At 47.3% G+C, this 22,037-nt stretch overlaps 1 protein-coding gene and 1 non-coding gene across 3 annotated transcripts in view; one reads left to right on the forward strand and one right to left on the reverse strand.

Moving 5' to 3' along the window:
* The window catches only part of SH3BP5 (SH3 domain binding protein 5), a 72,619-nt gene extending 51,008 nt beyond the window's left edge, over positions 1 to 21,611 (reverse strand). For both annotated transcript variants that reach the window (XM_028099073.1, XM_028099072.2), the window contains exons 1-2: positions 21,335 to 21,611; positions 19,572 to 19,634 (exon numbers count right to left, since the gene is read on the reverse strand). In XM_028099073.1, coding sequence (XP_027954874.1) covers positions 19,572 to 19,634; positions 21,335 to 21,472 — 201 coding nt within the window. In that variant the 5' untranslated portion in view covers positions 21,473 to 21,611. The remainder of the gene's footprint in view (positions 1 to 19,571; positions 19,635 to 21,334) is intronic.
* On the forward strand, positions 1,640 to 1,776 carry LOC114205761 (small nucleolar RNA SNORA70). Its single transcript, XR_003608467.1, has one exon. It is a non-coding gene; the product is annotated as a small nucleolar RNA SNORA70 (small nucleolar RNA).
* Positions 21,612 to 22,037: the final 426 nt, after the last annotated feature.

A 22,037-nucleotide genomic window follows, 5' to 3' on the forward strand; every position in this document is an offset into this window, starting at 1 on the left:
CATTTCGCAGAGAATCATAGCCATTTGAGGAACCACTCTCCACAAATATTGGAGCATGCGAGCCCACAAACCAAACTCTCTCCTGCCTGCCCAATGTTAACAGCCCTGATTTTCTTGGGCCTCACCCAGGGCCCAGAAGTGGTCATGTGACCCAGGCCTGGCCAATCAGATCCGGATACTCCTAGCCTCGGTGACTGTGGAGGGAGGGCATGTGACCCGTCAGAACCAATGAGACTTCATCCTGGGACTTTTCTGAAACTGTTAGAGGAACTGTTTTCTTTTGAGATGGCTGCGAGAATGGAATGAAAGCATGGAGCAGATGGCAGCCATCTTGGCACCGTGAGAGAAGAGCCTGAGAGAAGGAAGTCCCAGCAACACTTTGAGCTTCTGGACCCAGCAATGCTGCACAGTCTAACCCTATATTCCACCTTCCCCAGAGCCAAAACGGCGCACACACACCCAGCTGTCACCACTGTTTTATATCTGTTCAAGCTAGCTGGAAAAATAGATTTCTGTCGGGGCTCCTGGGTGGCTCAGTCGTTAAGCATCTGCCTTCGGCTCAGGTCGTGATCCCAGGGTCCTGGGATCGAACCCCACATCCAGCTCCCCACTCAGTGGGGAGTCTGCTTCTCCCTCTCCTACTCCCCCTGCTTGTGTTCCCTCTCTTGCTGTGTCTTTGTCAAATAAATCAAATCTTTGAAAAGAAAATAGATTTCTGTCATTTGCAATTGCATGAAGCCTTTAAAAAAAAAATTGAGAAAGATGCCTTAAGGTAGTCGTATCAATGTAGACAGGGAGGGGAGGGTCAATCTATAGTCCATACCATGGCAAAGCACTGTACTATGGTCAACCGCTGAAGGTTCTTTCCCCCGACAACAAAGTCATGCTTATATGGAGCAGAAACTGGAACTTTAATTCAACCTAACCTGTAGAAAGCATTTCTTTAAAACCATCATAATGCCAGTCGGCCACACCTTTAAAGACTGCTTGCCACAAGTGAATTTGTGCTTTTTGCCTCAGTTCCTACTTCAAGGAAAGAACTGACCGTGATTGTCCTATCACCTACAATTACAGAAAAATGTGTTTCCCAAGACCGGAGGGGAGGGTTGCTTCCAGGAACGTCCAGGGAGGAGAGCGAGCTGTTTGCCCTACAGTAAATAATCCGTGCACTTTCATATAAACTTCTCTGAGAACGAGCAGATCTTACACCGGTCAAGAAAAACAAGTCATTTACCATCTGGGGCTGTTGACCAGCTGATTTTTTTAGACCAGCAGGTGAAGAAGTTCTAAGAGTTCCCTCTGCTTGGATCCCTCAGCTCTTCAAATCTGAAAACCGTGTCATTTCCGTCAGGTGACTCAGACTGAGGGCAATTTTTTTCAAGCAAAGAACTGCTGTGGGTGGCACAGAGCCCTGTCTGAATGTGTCAGTGTGTCAGAAATACACCCAGGGTCAGGTCAGCACTCCGGCTAAAGCAAACCGGCCCGCGCCAGCCTGCCTGGTGTCCCCACAGTGGGGATGAGTCTCTATTCTCTGGCCAGTCCACTCATCTAGACTTCAGTTATCTCGCCTGTAAGCTGAGAATGACGGCCTGTCCCCTTCACAAAGGTGCCTCTAGAACCAAGTAAGCTGAAGACGGGGCATCAGTTTTTTAAAATAACCGTCTTTTTCTTTCCCTGTGGGGACCCAGTGTGCAAGGGCTGCAAACAATAGCCTCCTTGGTAGTGTATGCAGCCTGGTGACTGTATGGGTTGCCCTAAGGGACCTTGCAGACAACCCCTCTCAGTGGACAGTCACGTCTGACCTCATGCTATCTCCAATCTAGGCTCCAGACAGGGATGCGAGGTGCCCCTGGAAAGCCCCAGGGCACATCGGCCAAGTTATGTCCCTCCGTACCAAGCCACAGAACAAGGAGCATGTGATCAAGACTCTATGCAGGGCCAAGTTCCCTGGCCACCGGAAGATCCACATTTCCAAGAAGTGGGGCTTTACTAAGTATAATGTGGATGAATTTGAAGACATGGTGGCTGAAAAGTGACTCATCCACATGGCTGTGGGGTCAAATACATCCCTAATCATGGCCCCTTGGACAAATGGCAGGCTCTGCTCTCATGAGAACCTCCGTGCTGCCGCCTCCCTATTCATGCTCACCAATAAGTCCTACTTCCTATCAAAAAAAAACAAAAAAAAAACCCTGTCCTACAAATTAAAAGATGCTGCCATACTTCAAAAGATCCTTAGTAATGCCATTTATAAATACACTGCTGCTTGTAGAAAGATTTCACAGGCATTAACTGAGCTTCACAAAGACCCTGTAAGACGGGCTTAGCAAGAATGACAGTCCCCAGTCTGTAGGTATCTCAGGCCACATGCCAGTGCGTGTCAGATTTCAGACTAAAGCACACACCTTCAGTCTTTTCGTCTGATGTGGCTCGCTTCACCTATGGTTCCCAAAGTGCGGCCCAGGGGACAGTGGGGGGGGTCCCTGAGCCTTTACTGGGAGTCTGCAAGGTCAAAACCATGTTCATTATCACGCTGGACTTATTTGCCTTTTCACCTTCATTCTCTCATGAGTGTTCAGTGGAGTTCTCCAGAGACTACTTGGCATGTGCCATCGCAAGAGATGGAAGGCAGAAGCAGAGAACTCAGCTCTTCTATTAAGCCAGACTTGCAAGAGACTTGTTTAAAAAAAAAAAAACTATTAAATGATTAAGTTCCTTTTATGAATTTTTTTGGTTTGGGAAAATAGTTGCTGCTGATCAAATATCTGTCAACATGTAATTGGTTTATTATTCTCATTTTTAATGAATTAATACAAGTTTTTAAGACTATAAAACAAGTTTTTACCTTTTCTAACACAGCAAATATTATAGGTATTACCCACAAATCCAGAGCTCTCTGGGGTCCTCAATGATCGGATTACAAGTGTGTAAAGAGAACCTGAGGCCAAAAGCATCAGTCTGCTGTGTAGCCTAAGCCACACTTTCCTCCTTGGGCCTGCCCTGAAAAGACCTCTCGCAAATTAGAAACACCACTGTATTTGCAGTACCAGTGAAACGGTTGTTCCTTCTCAGATCTTTCTTGAATCCTTCTGCTTTTGTCCAAGGAGAAGGCCCTGTTGGGTGCTACTTGTCTCTGTGGCACCTTCCCACATCTTTACATTTGCCAATCTCCTCCTTAAGAAAGGGGGAGCTGGTCTAGCTCAGAGCCTTCCACAGAGAAGGGAATCTGCTAAAATTTGAGAAGCAAAATAACAAATCCACTGGAAACAAAGAGAACTGCTTTGCAAATCACCAAGCTGTGCCCTTCTGAGTTGGGCACTTGTACGTACGTTGTAAGTAAAATTCTTCAATAAAAAGCTTGCTTTCTTAAAGGTACACTACCATAAGCACGGAGAAATGTATAGAACTATTGAAGCACTATATTGCACACCTGAAGCTAACACTGTATGTTAACGACACTGGAATTAAAAGTGAAAACTTCATAAAATAAAAAGCTTGTTTTAAAAAACGTTTTTCCCTTTGATGGCTTTCCGCTTACAGTCATGAAGTCTCCATTTCAAACAAGGTGAAGTAAAAATGTGAGTCGATTTAAAGGAAAATATGGAATAAACAGTACATGCAGAACTACGATACGGCAAAAATTATGACAGTGGCAGAAGAATAACCAGAGTTAGACATGTAAAGTCTCCGTTGGCAGGACTATTCTCGAATTCCATGACAAAAGGCACCACTGGAAACTGTCTGACTTACCAGTTATAAGGTACCAGGAATGTTTTTACGTTTCCTACATACCATGTTTTTTTTCCCCCACCCCTCCAATCTATTAAGAGCACTTGTGGCAGCTATTAAAACACACCAAGAAAACACTTGAAGCAGTGTTCGGGTGAAAAGGGTACGAGCTCTCCAGGGCGTCTGACAGAACTTTCTGCAAGAAAGGAAGTGTTCTGTATCTGTCCAACAGAGAAGCCACCAGCCACATGTGGCTAAATGAAAACGTGAAGGGTGGGTAGTGCAACTACCTCAATTCCTAATTACATTGTAATGTTTAAATTATAATTTAAACAGCCACATGTGGCTCGTGGTTGCTACCTGGGACTGCACAAGGCTAGCTCCTGACCCTGGATTTCACTCCACTTTTCCACTCTGAGAGACCACGCCGCGCTCCTCGGGCCCTCCAGTGGCCTGCTTTCCTTGCCCTGTCCAGTTTTCCTTCCCTCTGTCCCAGCCTCCATGGGGAGTGGCTTTCATAGCCTCGGGGTCGGCGGGGGGGGGGCAGGACAATCTCATTTTTCCTTCAGGAATTTTGCAGCAGAGGCAGTACTGGAAAGAAGGCTCCAGGGTAGAGCCAGGGCCTAGAGAGGCAGCCCAGCAAGGTCAAGGCTTGAGCACGCAGGAGCCCAGAGGAAGCAGAAGTGGAGAAGGGAGAGGGAAGGGCAGGAGAGCAGCAGGGAGCTGGAGCCAGCCCCCACCCCACCCCCTCCATCCCACCCCCAGACATTCCCCATCATCATGCAGGCCCAATTCCATATCAGCGAGTGGCATCCCAACTGGAAGAGCCTGGTTAGAACAGCTCTAAAGGAATGGCAACATGCATGCGAGAACGGGGAAGAAAAGGGCTGGGCCTTCCGACTGGAAGGAGTCAGTCATTGCTGGGAACCAGGTGCATAACCCCTCCCTTCTGACTCCTTTTCTTTTTCACCTCGAGCTCTGACTTCAGTCGCAGAGGCCTCCTGGGGTGTCTGCCAAACCCACCGGTTCCTTCCGTGGGGACTCTTCCCCCCTGCATCCGGCAGGACCTTGCCACATTTCTGCTACAAGACCCTCTGTCAGGCAAGAGAGGAAGCCAGAGCAGGGAGACACAAAGTGAGGGCGGAGAGTGAGCCAAGGTCAAGGAGAGAACAGAGGAGGCAGCAGAGGAAGGCTTGCGGAAGATCAGCTGGGTCCCGGACTCTAATCTTGCAATTACACAGCCAGATAAATTATCAATCAAACCAAAGCATTTCTGACCATGAGGTGGAGCACTATTAATAACTAGGCTAGAACAACAGGTGTGAACCAAGACGGTCGGGCCAACGGGGATGTCTGTCTGGGCTCTCTATGCTTAAGGCTCTATGGTGCTTCCCTCCCTTGGGTTCCATGAAAGATTCCTTCAACCTTTCAGAAAATCCTCCTTTTTACTAAAGCTGTCTGAGTGGCTATGGGCCATAGTGTAGGGGATTCTAATCCCAGCTTGGGCGCTGCCCAGCTCCAGACCCAGGGGCAGGCCCTATGCAGCTGGACTGCCTCGGTGACAAGGCCAGGTGCTGTTTCCCCTTTTCATAGCACCACGCCACCTGCCCTGGTTCTGAATTATCAAGAGGTTCCTTCCACCGAGAGGGGGGGAAAAGTAAAGAAAGAAAAGATGGTGGTCAATATGGTTTCCTGATGCAAGTTCCCCTCTTCTGAGGTTAACAGAGGTCTTAGAATTTTCTTTAGGCCCAAAGAAAACCAAGTTCCTCCTACACAGAAAGGCTGTTCTAGAGCTCTGATATGACTCTACGACATTTCCAAACGTGCAGGTGAGCACCCAGTCCCCCCTTGCAGGACATCACAACCCACCAGAGCTGTCCCACCAGCCCGGACCCAGTGGCTTCCCTTGAAGATCTGGCCAACGTCAAGATCCCATCCCCAAGGGAGGTCCTGCCATTTGGAAGCAGAGTTAAGTCAGCTGGCAGATCTGGGAATGAGGAAAAGTCTCTTCCTTTCAAATTTTTAATTTAAAATAATTTCCGATTTGGAAAAAAAGGAAGCTAAGATGCAGACATGATGTCCCTTAACCCTAACAGAGTTCAGCACATAGTTCCTAAAGATGAGGACATTCTCTTACCTAACCACAGTACAATGATCAAAATCTGAACGTTAACACAGATACAACCAATTAATCTGGTCTCTGATGTTATTCAAATTGTATCAACCGTCTCACTATTGTCTTTCATAGTGAAGGAAAAAAATCTTTCAGGATCCAATCCAGGCTTGCCAGCTTGCAGTTAGTTGTCATATTTCTCTGGTCTCCTTTAATCTGGAACAGTTCTTCAGTGTTTGTCTTTCATGGCCTTGATATTTTTGAATAATATGAGCCAGTTACTTTGTAGAACGTCCGCTTGGAAAAGACTCACATTCAATTCATCTTTTTTGTTGATGTTACATGTGCATGAGCCACCAGAATGGAATTTAACCAATTATAAAACAGTACGTTTAAATAGCCCAACGTCCTAAGCACCACAAAGGAAAAAAACCCATAGCCCTTCAAATCTTGGGGTACAAGGGTCAGTTCTAGTTAGCCCTGGAGGAAACATTAAAGTTACATAACAACCCTATATTTTCTCTCTCTCTCTTTCTCTCTCTCTCACACACACACACACACACACACACACACACACACACTAGAAAGAACTGATAGGCCCCAGTGCTTTTCCATTCGCGGCCAAACATAAGTTTTTAAACCCACAGGATTCTTAGTGTAAGAGGAGGCAGAATTGCTGAAACCATGGCATTTTCTTGAGTTCAACCACAAGTCAACTATTTCCATGTTTACACCAAAACGCTTAATACATTTGCTCAACTTCAAGACCCACTTTTTTCCAAAAATTTGCAAATATTACCTTTTGGATGGATTATACTATTGATATGCAGGTGTATCAGGGGTAGTGTTTCAACAAACACCCAAGTTGGAATGCAATACTAGGTCCATTTTAGAGTTAGCACGAGTTTTAGAATCAGAGCAATATGGCAAATTCACGTAACCTTGGAAAGCTCTAGAGATCATGGAGTACAGCCTCTGTTGGAGGCACAATTCCACCCGCCACAGCATTCCAGGCAAGCTTGCCATCCTGCCTCCTTTGGATAACCTTCTTCCTGCCTGCAGTTCATCAGAATGGAAAGAAAGGAGGGCACAGGATGCAAAAGAACCAAAGTCAAAATCCACTGCCATCACTTTAGAGATACAGAAGAATCCACCAGAAGAAATAGCTAAAAACATTAAAAGTGGTTGTTTCTGCGAGTAGAACTCGGGGATGGGAAGGAATGAGGCCGAGGACTTTCATTTCTCAGTAAAACTTCTCAGGGGCTTTTCCTTACCTATATGCAAGTAGTGCTTCAATAAAAATAAAATTTTAGGTCTATTACAGCATAGATTGACCAAAGAGCTTTTGTATTTCCCCTATCATCTAGACTAAGGGGGATTCATAATTCATTTGGCATATGGCTAAAGTCAAAATCTCAGGACTTTGCCGATCATTTGGCTCAGATGCTCCCATTTCACAGATGAGGTAACTGAAGCCTCAGAAAGTAAAGTTTCCCCTCCCAAGGATGTATACCCGGTGAGAATCAGAGGAGAGGGTGAACACCTTGTCCCCTAAGTCCTACACCAGCATTCTTTCACCCACAGTCTTGGTGGGGACCTCAGAATATGCATCCTCCACATCCACAACACACATCCCCAAACTACTTAAGGGCATGGCCTCCAGCCTCAGACTCCTGGATTTAAATCTTGGCTCCCCCACCCACTGGCCATGTGACCTGGGAGAAGGGGCTCAATCTTTCAGCACCTCCATTTCTCAATGTCCTCAGGTGCTGTTGCGAGACTAGGGTAAACTATATATAATGCACTTACCACAATACTGAGCATGTAATAAGCTTCCAGTAAATTATGCCTTTTATGTAGGTGCCATTATTTCAATAAATGACAAAAGGTAGAAAGAACCAACATTTGTTGAACATTACATGCTAGGGAACCGTGCCAGGCACTTTATAAACATCCCTTATTTAATCCTTAACAGCCCTGCAAGATAGGTATTGCCCTTCCCATTTCAGAGAGAAGAAAATCAAACCCAGAAAAGCAAACAAAACAAAAAAAACCTTGCCAAGACTGCTCAGCTTATGAAGAGGCAGAGGGAGAACTCAAATCCAGCCCTCATGAACTCCAGAGCCCACACTTTCCACCATCACGTGCTAGGTAGTAAGCATCTATTGACTCCAAAACAAGTTTTCCTACTCATTTTTGACCCTATGTTTATTACATTAAAGTGTGGTTTGCTTTAACAAGTTCCAACTTGGGGAGTGGATCCAATTTCCAGCAAATGCATGCAATACCGAGATTCTATTTCCCCAGTGGGGACATGAGCAAAAACCAGGGGCAAGGAAAGAAAGCACCATGTCCAGAGCTGCCCAAGAAGCTCTAAAACCAACCCTCCACATCTCCGAATTTATAAAATGTCTGCCTAGCTACTGCACTTTTGGCTTTAGGCTCCACTAATGTTTTCTAATAGGACTTGAAGCCATATCATCATTTTCTCTCAGACAAAATTTTTAAGAAATGGGCACAATGGCAAAGAACTCCCTAAAACAAGACCCAGAGCATTGCTAAAAAAACTGTTCCCTTTTGTTTTATTGTTGCTGGCTGGCTTAAGGGTCACTGAGAATGCTAACCAAAGTCCTTGCTTGGCTGGCTGGTTAACCATTAAAGCAACTCGACAAGGCATTAGGAAATGTGGTTGTTCATGAAGTAAATGCACACGAATGTCCTGCAGGCCTCAAAATGAGTCTCTGTCTGTACATCACCACCATGAGCATGGCAGTTTTAAAATGTGGCTCAAGATTCTTGGGCACTGCTCCCCATCAAGAGATGGAATCTATGTCCCCTCCTCTTGAATGAGGGTGAGCTCTTGACTGCTTGGGCCATAGAATGTGACAGAGTGCTGCTATGGGACTCCCAGGGCTTAGACAGAAAAGGCCACGCATGATGCTTCCACCAGGTCATGTGGGGATGCTCTGAGTCAGGGGAGCCAGATGCCATAAGGAAGTCAGAGGGCCTGAGACATCGTGCCAGAAAGGCCAGATTCAGCACTCTGGTTGAGGACCCCAGCTGAGCTCCCAGATACTGGAGTGGGTCTCCTCTGATGTCCTGTCAAGCCTTCAGATGATCACAGCCCCTGACACTGGACTGCCACTGCATGAGAACCAGTAAGGGAGAACCACCCAGCTGAGCCTTCTGCAAGTTCCTGACCCACAACCATGGGCAAAAGAGAGCAGCTGTTCTAAGCAAAGAAGCTATGGGGTAATTTGTTGGGTAGAAATAGTAACCAGAACAATGAGGCCAGACAACACCCCCATTATACTCTTCTTCCAAGAAAGCCAAAAACTGGGGAAGAGAACCTCAAATCTGTAGGCTTCAAATCGAGCAGGATGAAGCAGAATTTGCATGCTAGCTAAAAGGGTAGGGTAGACGAAGACAACCAAACCCCATTCATCATGCCTCAGCTGAGTCTAATGCCAAACAATGGAAGAGTTTATATTAAGTGGGCTTGTCTGAGGTTATAACAAACAGCGGATGTTCCTCTCATTGTCTCCCCATTAGCAGTTTCTTTCTGTCAGAGCAAACATTAATATCTCTTGGATAATCCGGCAAACCACAGCAAAGGAAAAAAAAAATCAGGCAAGAATAGAACAAAATTTTTTTCCATCTTCTTTTAAGGAAATGAAAGAGGCTGATGCTCTGAGCTCTCGAAGAGGTGCTCTGCAAATTATCACGAGAGCCTGGGTGAAGATGCACCACATAAAAGCCATACAGTCTTTCCTGCTGGAAACAGCTACATGAGGATCAGCAGATTAAGTAACTCTCAAAGAGGAGGGCCGGGCAAAGAGGGCCAGAATACTTGCCAAACGATAAGGTTCAGTGGATGTTTAATTCATCCAGCCAAAACACATACACACCCCACTATGTTAAAAGTCCCTACAATAAATGCTCAGAGGGAAAAATAGCAGCTCTATATGAAGAGGCAACAGCCCATGGGGACCACTGCTCTGCCAACTCGGTGACCGGAAGCTTCTGTCCACCACTGGGGCAGGAAAGAATCCATCAACCCCAAAGCCTGTTGTCTTCTGAGGTGGGGACACTCTGTGGCACCTCAGATCAGAGGGATGGCATCTTGGATAAACCTGAGGATACAGTCACATTCACTACGGAAAAGTTCTATAACAGCAAATGCCTACGTTCCTATGACAGGTTCCAGCTGAGGGGCCAGCAAAGTTATGCATCATCTCACTGGCCTTCACAGCTTCAAAGGAAGACCTATCTGATTTTTTTAAGGCAATAGAGTCCATTCCAATATCAGCTACTTCTGTGTTCTCGCCAACAGCCCATACTAATGGCAGTTTGCTAATGGAGCGCCAGTGAGACTGTGCAAGACAGCCTCTCTGTGCCCGCAGTCCTCATCCACTTAAAATTCATATAGTAACTCAAATTCATGTAATAACTAAGTTTCAATATCTAAATATTCCTAATACTTGAAATGTTTCCCACTATTATATCTTGGGCATTTTTGTGTCTTATAGTTAAGTGTATAAATGAGGGTTTCTTGACTATAGACGATCCTAAAATGCCTTTACGGTGCTTTTCATGCCACCAAGAATTACCACAATGACCGTTTAACAAGATGGTAATTCACCAAGCAAACCCACTAACATCAGGGTTTATCTACAATTAAGGCAGGGACTACCAATCCGAACATTTTTTCCCACCAGCCTTCATAGTTGCTAAAATTCCTTCCATAGAAATTCATTTCTTGGACTCATAAAGACATCTCTTCATAATAGTGCTTCATTCTCCACCCCCATCCCTTGCTTATGGTGATGATAAAATACAGTCATTGTGAATAATTCAGAAAATACCAAAAAATGAAACATAAAAATCACCCACATTCTTAGCAACTAACATTAGTAATCACATCTGTGGGTACATTTTTCTAAAGCCATGCTTCTCAAACTATATGGTAATGGATCTTCTAGCCCCCCCAACCCGCTGTAAATCAATGCTTCTGCAGAATACAATAAAAATAAGCTGCATTTTTAAAATTTTTTTAAAGATTTTATTTATCTATTTGACAGAGAGAGACAAAGCGAGAGCCGGAACACAAGCAGGGGGAGTGGGAGAGGGAGAAGCAGGCTTCCCGCGGAGCAGGGAGCCCGATGCGGGGCTCCATCCCAGGGCCCTGGGATCATGACGTGAGCCGAAGGCAGACACTTAATGTCTGAGCCACCCAGGTGCCCCAATAAGCTGCATTTTAAAAAAAGTTTCCAAAGACTTACTCTCAATTTCTATATTTACTTCACCTTAATTGGTAATAAGCAGTTTGTAGTCTGTGGACCACACTAGACCTTTTTTCTCTCAGATGCACAGATTCTGTTATTGTATGTACATATCATTTTACATATGGTCTACAGATAGTTTTACGTACACTTTAATTCGTATTACCTAATTTCTTCCCACTAAACAGACCATGGCCTCTTGTCTCTATCCACATATGCCATCCTTTTTTAATGTGAAAGGCCACTCTTCCACCTAAAACTAACAGGATATTGTTCATCAACTGTATCTCAATTAAAAACAAACCAACCCGGAGCATCTCCAAGTAGGGCAGAATCTTATACCTTCATGAACTCAGACCTCTCTGAGTGAGGGACTTTGGGGAGGGGAAGGAGAACACAGGCTGTGGGCTACCACTGTTGACACTGCGCCCAGGGTCAGCCTAGGGACAGCCTGGGGACAAATGCAATTCCAGAGCAGGCAACAATTGAGAAAGGGGACCTGCCTGTTTTGTAGGACACTGTATAAGACAATGCCAAGAGCTATGAGTCCATAAGGACGTTTGATCCTAGCCACAAACTAACATCCATCCATTCCCGACACGCATTGTACCTGTGTTCAGGCACTGCAGGGGATGCTGGGGGAAAAGATGGGAGGCCTGGCCCCTCCCTCCCTCCCAGGGCCCAGGTGAGTGGGGGAGCCAGACAAGTAAATAAATGACCCCGAATACAGCCTGATGAATATGCATGAGACAGGCACAGATTAAGACAGGCTCCTGGGCCCCACCCCCAGAAATTCTGATTCCCTAGGTCTGGGCAGGGCCCAAGATTCTGCAATTCTGGGGCACCTGGCTAGCTCAGTCAGAGGAGCATGCAACTCTTGATCTCGGGACCGTGAGTTCGAGTGCCACGTTGGGTGTAGAGATTACTAAAAAATAAACTAAAAAAGAAAAAAAAGGAAAGAAAGAAAAAGATTTGGCAATTCTAACAAAGTCCTAGGTCACACTGAAGCAGCTGGTGCAGCAAGGGCCATACTCGGGAGTGGTTCACAACCAGGAGCAATTCTGCACCGCAAGGGGACCTTTGCAAGTCTGGAGGCAGCTAGGCTGTCACAACTTGGGGTGGGAGGGGTGCCGTTGCTCGCATCTAGTGAGCAGATGCTACTACAATGCACAGGGCAGCCCCCATGCCCCCCACCCCTGCAACAAAGAATTCTCCAGCCCACCATGTCAACAGAGCTGAAGTTGAGCAATTGCTCTAGAGTAGGACACTTGAACTCTATGCCTCCGTTTTTATCAGCAAAATGGAGATAATATCTATTACATAATGTTGTTCTGAAGTCTCAGTGAGTTATGTACACAAAGTGCTTAGAACAGGGTCTGGCACATCGTAGGCACTATTATTATTAGCTGTCATTGTGACTGAAGAGCAGTCAGGAGACAAAAACAGGCAGCGAAGACATCCCAGCATGGACCTAAGTCTTCCCTACAAGTACAAACCACACTGCAGTCTTCATTAGGGGCAGCAATAATACTTATTAAGGGCTCACTATGCACCATCATTGGGATGGGAAAACCAAGGCCCAGAGACATTAAGTAATTTGCCCAAAGCCATGAAGGGGCAATCTGTTGTTATTCATCCACTCAAACAGCTACTGGGCACCACAAACTACCGGACAGATGCCAGGAGAGGACACACGCCAACAAAGCAGGGCTTTCCCAGGAAACTGATCTCCACACCCCAGCAGACCAGCCACAGGGCAAAGCCCTGTTGCTCCAGTGACTTCAAAGTCCATCCCACCTAGGGGCACCTGGGTGGCTCAGTCGGTTAAGCGTCTGCCTTCGGCTCAGTTCATGATCCCAGGGTTCTGGGAATAAGCACCACGTCAGGCTCTATGCTCGACCAAGAGTCTGCTTCTCCCTCCCCCTCTGCCTGCCGCTCCCCCTGCTTGTGCTCACTCTCTCTCTGTCAAATAAATCAATAAAATCTTTAAAAAAAAAAAAAAAAAGTCCATCCCACCTAGACAAGCCGGCTCTCTGGCCCCTTGCCCAGAGCCAGTCCCTGACAAAGAAATGTCATGGTGGGGTGTGGGGGAGAACAGAGCCATGGCCAGAGACTGTGGGAGGCCTGGCTCCAATGGACATCCTGTCAGAGACTTCTCTGCTTCTGGCACCCCTTGGGCCTTGGCGCTCCCTGCCTGCCCTGCATGCACGAGGCCTCTCCTTCACCCAGGCTGCATGGCTATCAAAGCACTCCCTCTTGTCCTCCAGGCCACCCCAGGACATGGGCAAGAATCACTACCCCAATTCACAGATGAGCTGACTCAGGTTCCAAAGGGCCAAGTGCCCCTAAAAGTCAGCAGACCTCAGATTCTACCCATGTCACCTGATACCAAGACAAGTCTTCCCTCAACCCACTACTTCCCCGTGACTTTCGGCTTGGGGTTTTTCTTCTAATGATAAAGTAATACAAATTCAATGCAAATAACACACAAAAAAAATACAGGAAAGTATAAAGGCAATAAATATTGCTCATCTCTCATCAGATAGAACGTGTATAATCTTCTCCAGACATTTTTATGCACATAAACATATTTTTTTAGGATAGGACCATACTGTGTGCTCTTTTGGAATCTGTTTTCCATTCAGACATCTTTCTAGGTTAATAACAAGCCATGTCATCATTTTAAGGCCAAGGCTATCAGCCATTTCCTGGCCACAGTATTCATTTTACAGATCCCCTATTGATAGTCATTTGGATTAGTAATTTTCCAACATTTTTAAACAATGCTGCCATGAACATTACTGGACCTAAATCCTTGCCCAGTTATTCCCTTTGGATAAATTTTTTCACGTGCAATTGCCGGGTCAAAAGTTACCGTCCCTTGACATCCCAGCAGCAGTGACGGGGACCATCACTGAATCAGGAAGCCCTAAGCCCTACCATTCTGATGGCCAAACTTCAGGCCAAAATTGTGAGGATAGCAGTAGCTGCAGCTCCAGCTCACGTCACCCAGGCGGCTTCCAAATCACCCCCACCTTTCCTCTCCCACGCCTGAGATTCTGAGCACAAAACAATTTTTTTTGCTTTTTTTGTTTTTAAAGAGAAAGTGTTTGCTGCTTTCTGGAGGGGGAGAAAGGCAGATTCTGGGTGCAGGCCTTACACAAGGTTGGGGAACACAGCTGGCTCCGGAATCAAATGCTTTTTCACACCACCCCCACCTAAGCAGTGAGGGAAAGAGCTTGAGCGTTGACAATTAACGGCTTTTCCCTCCCTGGGGAAGGGCAGGCTGAAAAAATCAGCTTCTGACCACTTGGAGCCAGAAAAGCTGTCCATGGGGGTAACTAACCCTGGTCGTGTCCTTCCCCCTCCTCTTGGACCATTTCCTGGCCGGGGAACAGCCCGCCTTCCGGTCAAGCAAGGGAGACCAGGAAAACACCACATATCATGGTAAAAAATAGGTAACTGGCATGGAAATATTGTAATCTTGATTACAAATGCTTTAGAAATCCTCTGTGCCGCATCTCGTTTTAACAAACACTTGAAAAAAGCTAGTTCTAGGGGCGCCTGGGTGGCTCAGTCGGTTAAGCGTCTGCCTTCGGCTCAGGTCATGGTCCCAGGGTCCTGGGATCGAGCCCCGCATCGGGCTCCCTGCTCCATGGGGAGCTTCTCCCTCTGCTTGTGCTGCTTCCCCTGCTTGTGCTCTATCAAGTAAATAAGTAAAATCTTTAAAAAAAAAAAAAAATCTTTAAAAAAAAGCTAGCTCTATAGAACATATATTGTAAAAGTATATCAGCACATTTACCTTATCTGGCAGAGTTGTTACACTCTGGATGACACATTTCTCTCTCTCCTCTCCTCTATCCATGGCTCACCCCAACCCCAGGATGCTGAGCCCCCCCGTGCTGGCGCTCAGTCAGGCCAGGCCTTACTCCCAGCTTAGCACTGACTATTCCCTCTGGCTGGAATGCTTGTCCCCCACATGGCCCTGAGGTGCACTCTCTCCAAACAGGCGTTCAGGGAAGCCTTTCAAACCCACTACAAGTAACACTGCATCCTCCTGGCTCCCAAATATGCACACCACTAGCCCCTCCATGCCTTTTCTCCTTAGGGCATATCACCATGTAACCTACTGTGTAATTAATTATATAATTCTCTGCCCATTCTCTCCACTGCTCTCTACTCTTCGCGGTTCTCAGCACACAGTAGGTGCTCAATAAATACTCAATGATTAAAGCTGACTAATCCACAAATGTGTGAGAAAATACATTTATTTTCTTGATTTGAAATATCAGGCTTCTAGCCAAGGGCTTCTCTGGTTAAAAGGTCCCCCCACCCCTGCCCCAGTCGGCCTGTCTTAAAGGACTGGCCCTCTTGATATAAATCAGTGCAAAGGGAATAGGACATTGTTTAAACAATAGCAGAGGCAAAGCGAGGTTGCAGGAAGGGGCAGAATTCCAACTGACAACGTGGAAGGTGGCTGGCATCCAGAGGTCTTTCAGCAGACTCCGATTTAAAGAACTGAGACAAGGGATGGGATCGTAAGGTGAATCCAGGCCTGCACCTCGGCCTATGGCTGCCCAGAGCCAACTGCACCACGTTCCGAGGGAAGCAGCAGCTAACACAAACCTAATCACCAACGTGCTTTAATCAGAGTCAAGGTCAGGAGGGGTGCTGGCCCCTCCAGACCGTAACTAAAAAGCAAAGGGAAAAGAAACACAGAAGCAAACGACCCTCCCCTAGAGGCTCTGACGTTACAGCCAGTCAATTCTCATTATTTGCAGATTCCATACTCACTAAAATTTATGTGTAGCTCCAAAATCAATACTCCCGGGGCTTCTCCAGTCACTCACGGACTGGCATGGAGTGACCAAAATTTGAAGTGCCTGACCTGCGTGTTCCCAGTGAGGTGGGACAGAGAGATGCTCTGCCTTCTTGTTTCAGCTCTTCTGCTGTAAATTAGTATCCTTTCACGGTCTAGCTAGTGCCACACTTTTTGCACTTTTGTGCTTTGTGTTGGGGAGTCGGCTGTTTGACGCGGCGCCCAGGGCTGAAGTGCTGGTCAGCGCTGCTGAGCCCAAGAAAGCTGTGATGGGCCTCACCAAGCACGGGCCAGGTCAGCGAGGCAAGCTTTGCTCGGGCCTGAGCCACAAGGCTGTTGCCTGCAAGTCCAACACTAATGAATCAACCACATCTATGAAATAAACTGGCTTTCAAACAGAACACACACAGAACAAGGCACTAGATTGCGCAGCAGCTGGAAACAGTGTGACCAGAGGCTCACAGGAACACGTAATATAAGGCCTAGCAATGGTTCAGTATTCCCTAATTCAATGTTCACAGCGACTTCACAGAAAAACGGTCACCACGAATAACGAGAGAACCGACCCTATGTTAAAATGGCTGTTTTCTGTCCCACATCTTTTGGCACACTCCCCTCCACCACATCTGCTCCTCTTTGCACGGGGGCTCTCCCGCTCGCTCGCTCAGCGGGCTTCTGCTCAGGCGTCTTCCAGTGACCCCTCCCGCAGAGCCCCTGTCACCTCACTCTCCGGCTGCCGTGATGACAGTCAGCAATTATCCTCTACCTCTCGGTTCCTCACCCTCAGCTAAAATTAGACTCCCTGAGGGCAAGGCCTTTGTCTTGTTCACCCGCGGATCTGCGGTGGCCAACACAGTGCCCACCCCAAGGTGGGTGCCCGGGGCTTGACGGAAGGAACACAGCCCACGGCGCACACACATCCTCCTCCCCTCGGGCCCGGGCAGCGCTGGCGCTGAGGGTGAAATCCCACTGCCCCCGAGTCTGACACGAAATGTCTACCAGACCTGGGGCCACATGTGGCTATTCAGCACGCAAACGTGGCTGGTCCAAGTCAAGATGTGCTCTAAGCCTAAAATATGCACAAGAATTTGAGGGCTTAGGGGCGCCTGGGTGGCTCAGTCGTTAAGTGTCTGCCTTTGGCTCAGGTCATGATCCCAGGGTCCTGGGATCGAGCCCCGCATCGGGCTCCCTGCTCTGCGGGAAGCCTGCTTCTCCCTCTCCCACTCCCCCTGCTTGTGTTCCCTCTCTCACTGTGTATCTCTTTGTCAAATAAATAAAATCTTTAAAAAAAAAAAAAGAATTTGAAGGCTTAGTAAAAAAATACGCATAAAACATCTCATTAACTACTTGTATGTTCATTTCATGTTGAAATTATACAATGCTGGGCGTTCTGGGCCAAACAAAATAGATTAAAATTAATTTCAGCTGTTTCTTTTTTACTTTTTAATATGGCCATGAGGGAAGTTTTCATGACTTAGGTAGCCTGCTGTGAGTCCACCTTGGTTATAATACCAAGAAAAGGTCAGCCAGCAACACAAATCTACTCTGACTACCTCTCTTCACTGCTGCCTAGTGCTCTCCAGAGGAAGGCCAGAAACACCTGTCCTGCAGCTGTGACACACACACACACACACACACACACACACACTTAAGTGTATTCAGAAAGAAGACTGTGAAATCAAAGCTAAAAGTTTATCAGGTGAACCAATTTTAGATTCAGAAGGTAAGCACCCTGTGGAGCCTTCTTGGCCCTAAAAAGCCAAGTATAGGCATACAAATATTTGTCAAATAAAGCAATCCTTTGCAAAGAGAAAAAAAAAGCCTATTTCTGAATTGTCTACACAGAGTTTGGAATGGCAGAATACGGGAGCTAGAATAGAAGGGATGTGGAAAATGACCTGGTTCTGCCACATTACTGAACCATGAGACCCTGTACTCCCAACATCCTCATCTGGAGAAGAGGCAGACCCTACTTTCCACGACTATGCTCTCCAGAACTTTCTCCAATGATGGAACTGTTCTCTGCTCTGTCCAATATGGTGGCTACTAGGCTCTTGAAATATGGCTACTGAATTTCTCATCTTATTTCAATTAATTTAAAGGTAAAGAGCCACACATGGCCAATGGCTGTCATATTGGATAGCATAGTTCTATCCAATCTATCACAGGCTGCCCTGACAGGAGATAAAGCTTGTAAAAATCACTTTGTAAACTTTTTTTTTTTAAGATTTTATTTATTTGAGAGAGAGAGAGAATGAGAGATAGAGAGCACGAGAGGGAAGAGGGTCAGAGGGAGAAGCAGACTCCCTGCTGAGCAGGAAGCCCGATGCGGGACTCGATCCCGGGACTCCAGGATCATGACCTGAGCCGAAGGCAGTCGCTTAACCAACTGAGCCACCCAGGCGCCCCACTTTGTAAACTCTTAAGCCCTATAGAAATGGCAGGGGTTTTGTTGTTTAATATATTAGAAATGTGAGATTCTGAGAAATTTCAATTGCCCCAAGAGACTTGATTCATCAGAAGTCAAAAAAAATTTTAAATAAACATGCAGGTTTTACTTCACCTGGGGGAGAAGGGCGGCCAGTGTTCATGGATATAAACAATGAGAACAGAGGGCTGAGCGATAACCCTTCACACACAACTCAGAAAACATGCTTTTAATCTTTTTTTTTTTTTTTTTGCCACGCTCAGATCTGGTGCCTCCAGGTCCTAGCCATGCTGTCAGAAATCAAGGCTGCCAGTGTCCTCCCGGTAGATTATTCTTATCTCCCGCACCCTCATTCTTAGGGACCAGATGTTTCCTGCCCTTTTTGGTGACCTTCCCTACTACTACTCCTGCTACAGAAACACGTCCTCCCAAGAGCTCCCTGCAGCCCTTCGGTTCTCGGACAGAGTCATTCACAGGCTCTCAGACCCATGCAGGGCTTGTTCAAATTTGCTGATGGAAGGTAAAACCAACCACCACTAAAAAGGGAGGGGGACTAATTGGTAGCTGCGAAGAATGCTCATCTGTTTACACTCACGTTGGAAGATGCTTATGAAATTCAAATCAAGTTCTAGTCTCCCCCAAGACTCTTCCCAGTAGGAAAGCCCTTCCAGTCTAAACAGCTTTTTGCTACCATTAAGATCATTATATATGACACGCAAACAGGCAATAAGGAAATGAGCAGGGAAGCAGAAGGGGGGTGAATTTTTAGGACAGAAAGTCAAAAACGGTAGAAGTCTAAGCAAATACACGTTTCCAAGTACAAATGTAAGGAGCCACCCTAAAATATTGGAGAGATTTTGTAAACTCATTCATTCTTCTCCATCATAGAGTGCAGCTTATTCTCCCCTCAATCCTTTCAAGCTTTTTCACAGCCGCATGAACTTTAGTGCTCGCTCCACACAGCCCTTGGTTTTGGCCCCACCAAGCACTCATGATGAAAAACATGTGAAATAGGATCCACATGTGTTCCACCCACATGCTGGGCTCAGCCCTGTATTTCATTCTGTCAGAGAGCGGCTGTTGCTCAACTCCATGGAGGGGACGCCAGCAATCATCCTCCAGCTATTAAAGCAAGATCAAGCAGCCTGGTGTCAGCAGGACTGACACCACCTCCCCAAACAGGGACCCAGCCTCCAGTACCTCAAGTTCAGTCTCCCGTCTGTTGATGTCATCCGTGGATTGATTTAACTTCTCCAGTTCTCCCTAGTGAAGAAGAGAGAGGGAAGAAACTTTTAAGGGATTCGTCTTTTGTTTCCAGTATGACGGAGCTCATTCTCGGCAAAAGTACTCCAGCACAATTTGCAGGCAGAGGGATGAGTCACTATTAATTCTCAAGGAAAACAGCTGAGCCCTGGCTTGAAGAGCAAATGAATGTCAGTTATTTTTTCTTGATGGTGTCCCTTTCAAAAATGCCTTAGGGTCCCAGGGATTTTTTTTCTTGGAAGGTCAAGTATTTATTGCAGGTATGTGCCTTCAGGTAAACCCACCTGTTACAAATGGTTTAGGAGTCACATTAAAGCAGTATCTTCTGCCTTAGAACAAGAACTTTGCAGAAAAGACAATGAAATAAACAAGGCCAAGCCGAAACTATAAACCCAGCGAAATGATTTAAATCAAGGGCAGAATTCTGGCATTAACTCATTAGTGGTTGAGTTTTTTCTAGAAATGAAAATCTTTTCCTTTCAAACTGTCCATCATTAAACTTACCTAGCTATTTTAACAAAACAAAAACTAGCTCTAATCCTGATCTTTTAAATAAACATTTATAAGCTGACATTTTGTTTAAAAAGTACCCAGCGAGAAGTTAACTCATTTTACTCTGCAAACAAAGGATCTGGTAAACAGAATTCCCGCACCGGGAAAACAAGATTTAGTAGTCTAAAGTAGTGATTTTAATTAACAGAATTCCTAATGCAAAGATTTTTCCGCGTGATCTTTATCTTGCTAATCTGCCAAAACAATTCATTTAAATGGCAACAACTGAGTTAAACGGGCTTTTAATTGATCTGCGCACTGAAAAACCAATTAGGACTCCAGAAATTGCAGAGCACGATAAAAGCAATATATGTATATATATATATATATATATATATATAAAATGATTAATGGAAAGGGTAGGAAAACGGGTCCTGGAAAGAGATTTGCTGTGCTTTTTGCCTAGAGGGTCACTCCTAGATCTTGGCTTAGAAATTGTTTTTTAATCATCTCCCTCAGAAATGGAGGCACAGAAAGCCAGGCCAATCCCCTCGCCTTCTCCCCGCGTGAGCTCTGCGCATCAGTTGTCCCTGGTTTCTGTTCACACCCCGACCTCATAACAAGGAAAAGCTGGGTTTTCGACCATCTGAAGCCAAGCGGAGGTTTGAGCCAGTGGTGACAATAAGCCCTTTGCTAACAATGAATCCGAGAGGAGGAAGATGGCTCAGGCCGGGCACCTCCGCCAGGTGAGGGCTCGCCACCCGGGCACCGGTGCCAGCCCACGCTGCAGGGGCGGACAACGCCCACGGTGCCCAGTGCCCACGCGGCCCGGCCGACCCCCTCCGCCCCCAGCCCGGAGGCCGCGCGATGCCCGCCGCGCCGCGAGCCTGGCGGGGGGGACCCCGACACCCGCATGGCGCCCCCGCCCCCTTTTTCCCTTTGTTGCACATCCGCCCGAACCGCTGGGCACGCTGCGGCGACCCCCAGATCCTGCCGGGGGTCTGCGGGGGTTCCCCACGATACAGTCAGGCCGCATCCACGCGGGCACCGCAGCCTCCGCGTAAACCTGGTGAAACTGGGAATCCGGACCCTCTCTTCTCGCCCCCGGACCTACGTGGCCACCACCGCCCGGGACCGCAGGCACTGGGAGCCGAGAGGCGGGTGTAGGTGTGGATGCCCGCCTCCGCGGCGCCCCCCGCGCGCCCTACCTGGATCCGGGGGTCCACCTCTTCTTCTTCCTCCAGCCCCTGTTCCATCCCCTCTTCCTCCTCCTCCTCCAAGTCCCGGGCCGACGGCGGGAGCTCCGCGGGCTCCTCCGAGCGGCTCCGCTTCAGCGCCGCGTCCATACGGGCAGCCGGAACGCGAACCGCGCGGCAGACTTCGGAGCGTCCGGAGGGGTGGCAGCCGCCGCAGGCTCGGCCAGAGCCCTCTCGCCCCAGCCCGGCACAGTCCGGAGGCGCCACTCGCCGATGCGGATCCTGCCGGCCCCGGCTGAGCGGAGGAAATGGGCGCGGCCGCCCCCTTTCTGCCGCGGCCGTCAGCGCAGCTGCGCCCGCTCCGCCCTCGCCCCGCCGGGCCGCCCTTGGCGCTGTGACTGTTCGCCGCCAGTCCCAGTCACCCTGGTCTCCGTCACAAAAACCCCAGCTCCCTGAACGACTTCAGGGTGGTGGACTAGGACAGTCGGCCCCCCTTGTCAACTTAGCCGCCCGATGGATCACAAAAAACCCACAGTTGGCCGCCTGCTTTCGGGGTGGCTTTCCCTCTCCCGCCTCAGCCAGAGCAAACTGACTATATGGAAGGAGAGTTTGGGGTATTTCCACTGTCTGAAGTCACCTTGGGAAGCTTGTACTCCGTGACCCTAGACCAGTTTCAAGATTCACTCAAATCCCTGTATACCTCCAAAGCCTTGGG

Source organism: Eumetopias jubatus, unplaced genomic scaffold, assembly GCF_037043125.1.
Source record: "Eumetopias jubatus isolate StellerSeaLion01/CBP00866 unplaced genomic scaffold, mEumJub1_p1.0 scaffold_1, whole genome shotgun sequence".
Classification (NCBI taxonomy): domain Eukaryota; kingdom Metazoa; phylum Chordata; class Mammalia; order Carnivora; family Otariidae; genus Eumetopias; species Eumetopias jubatus.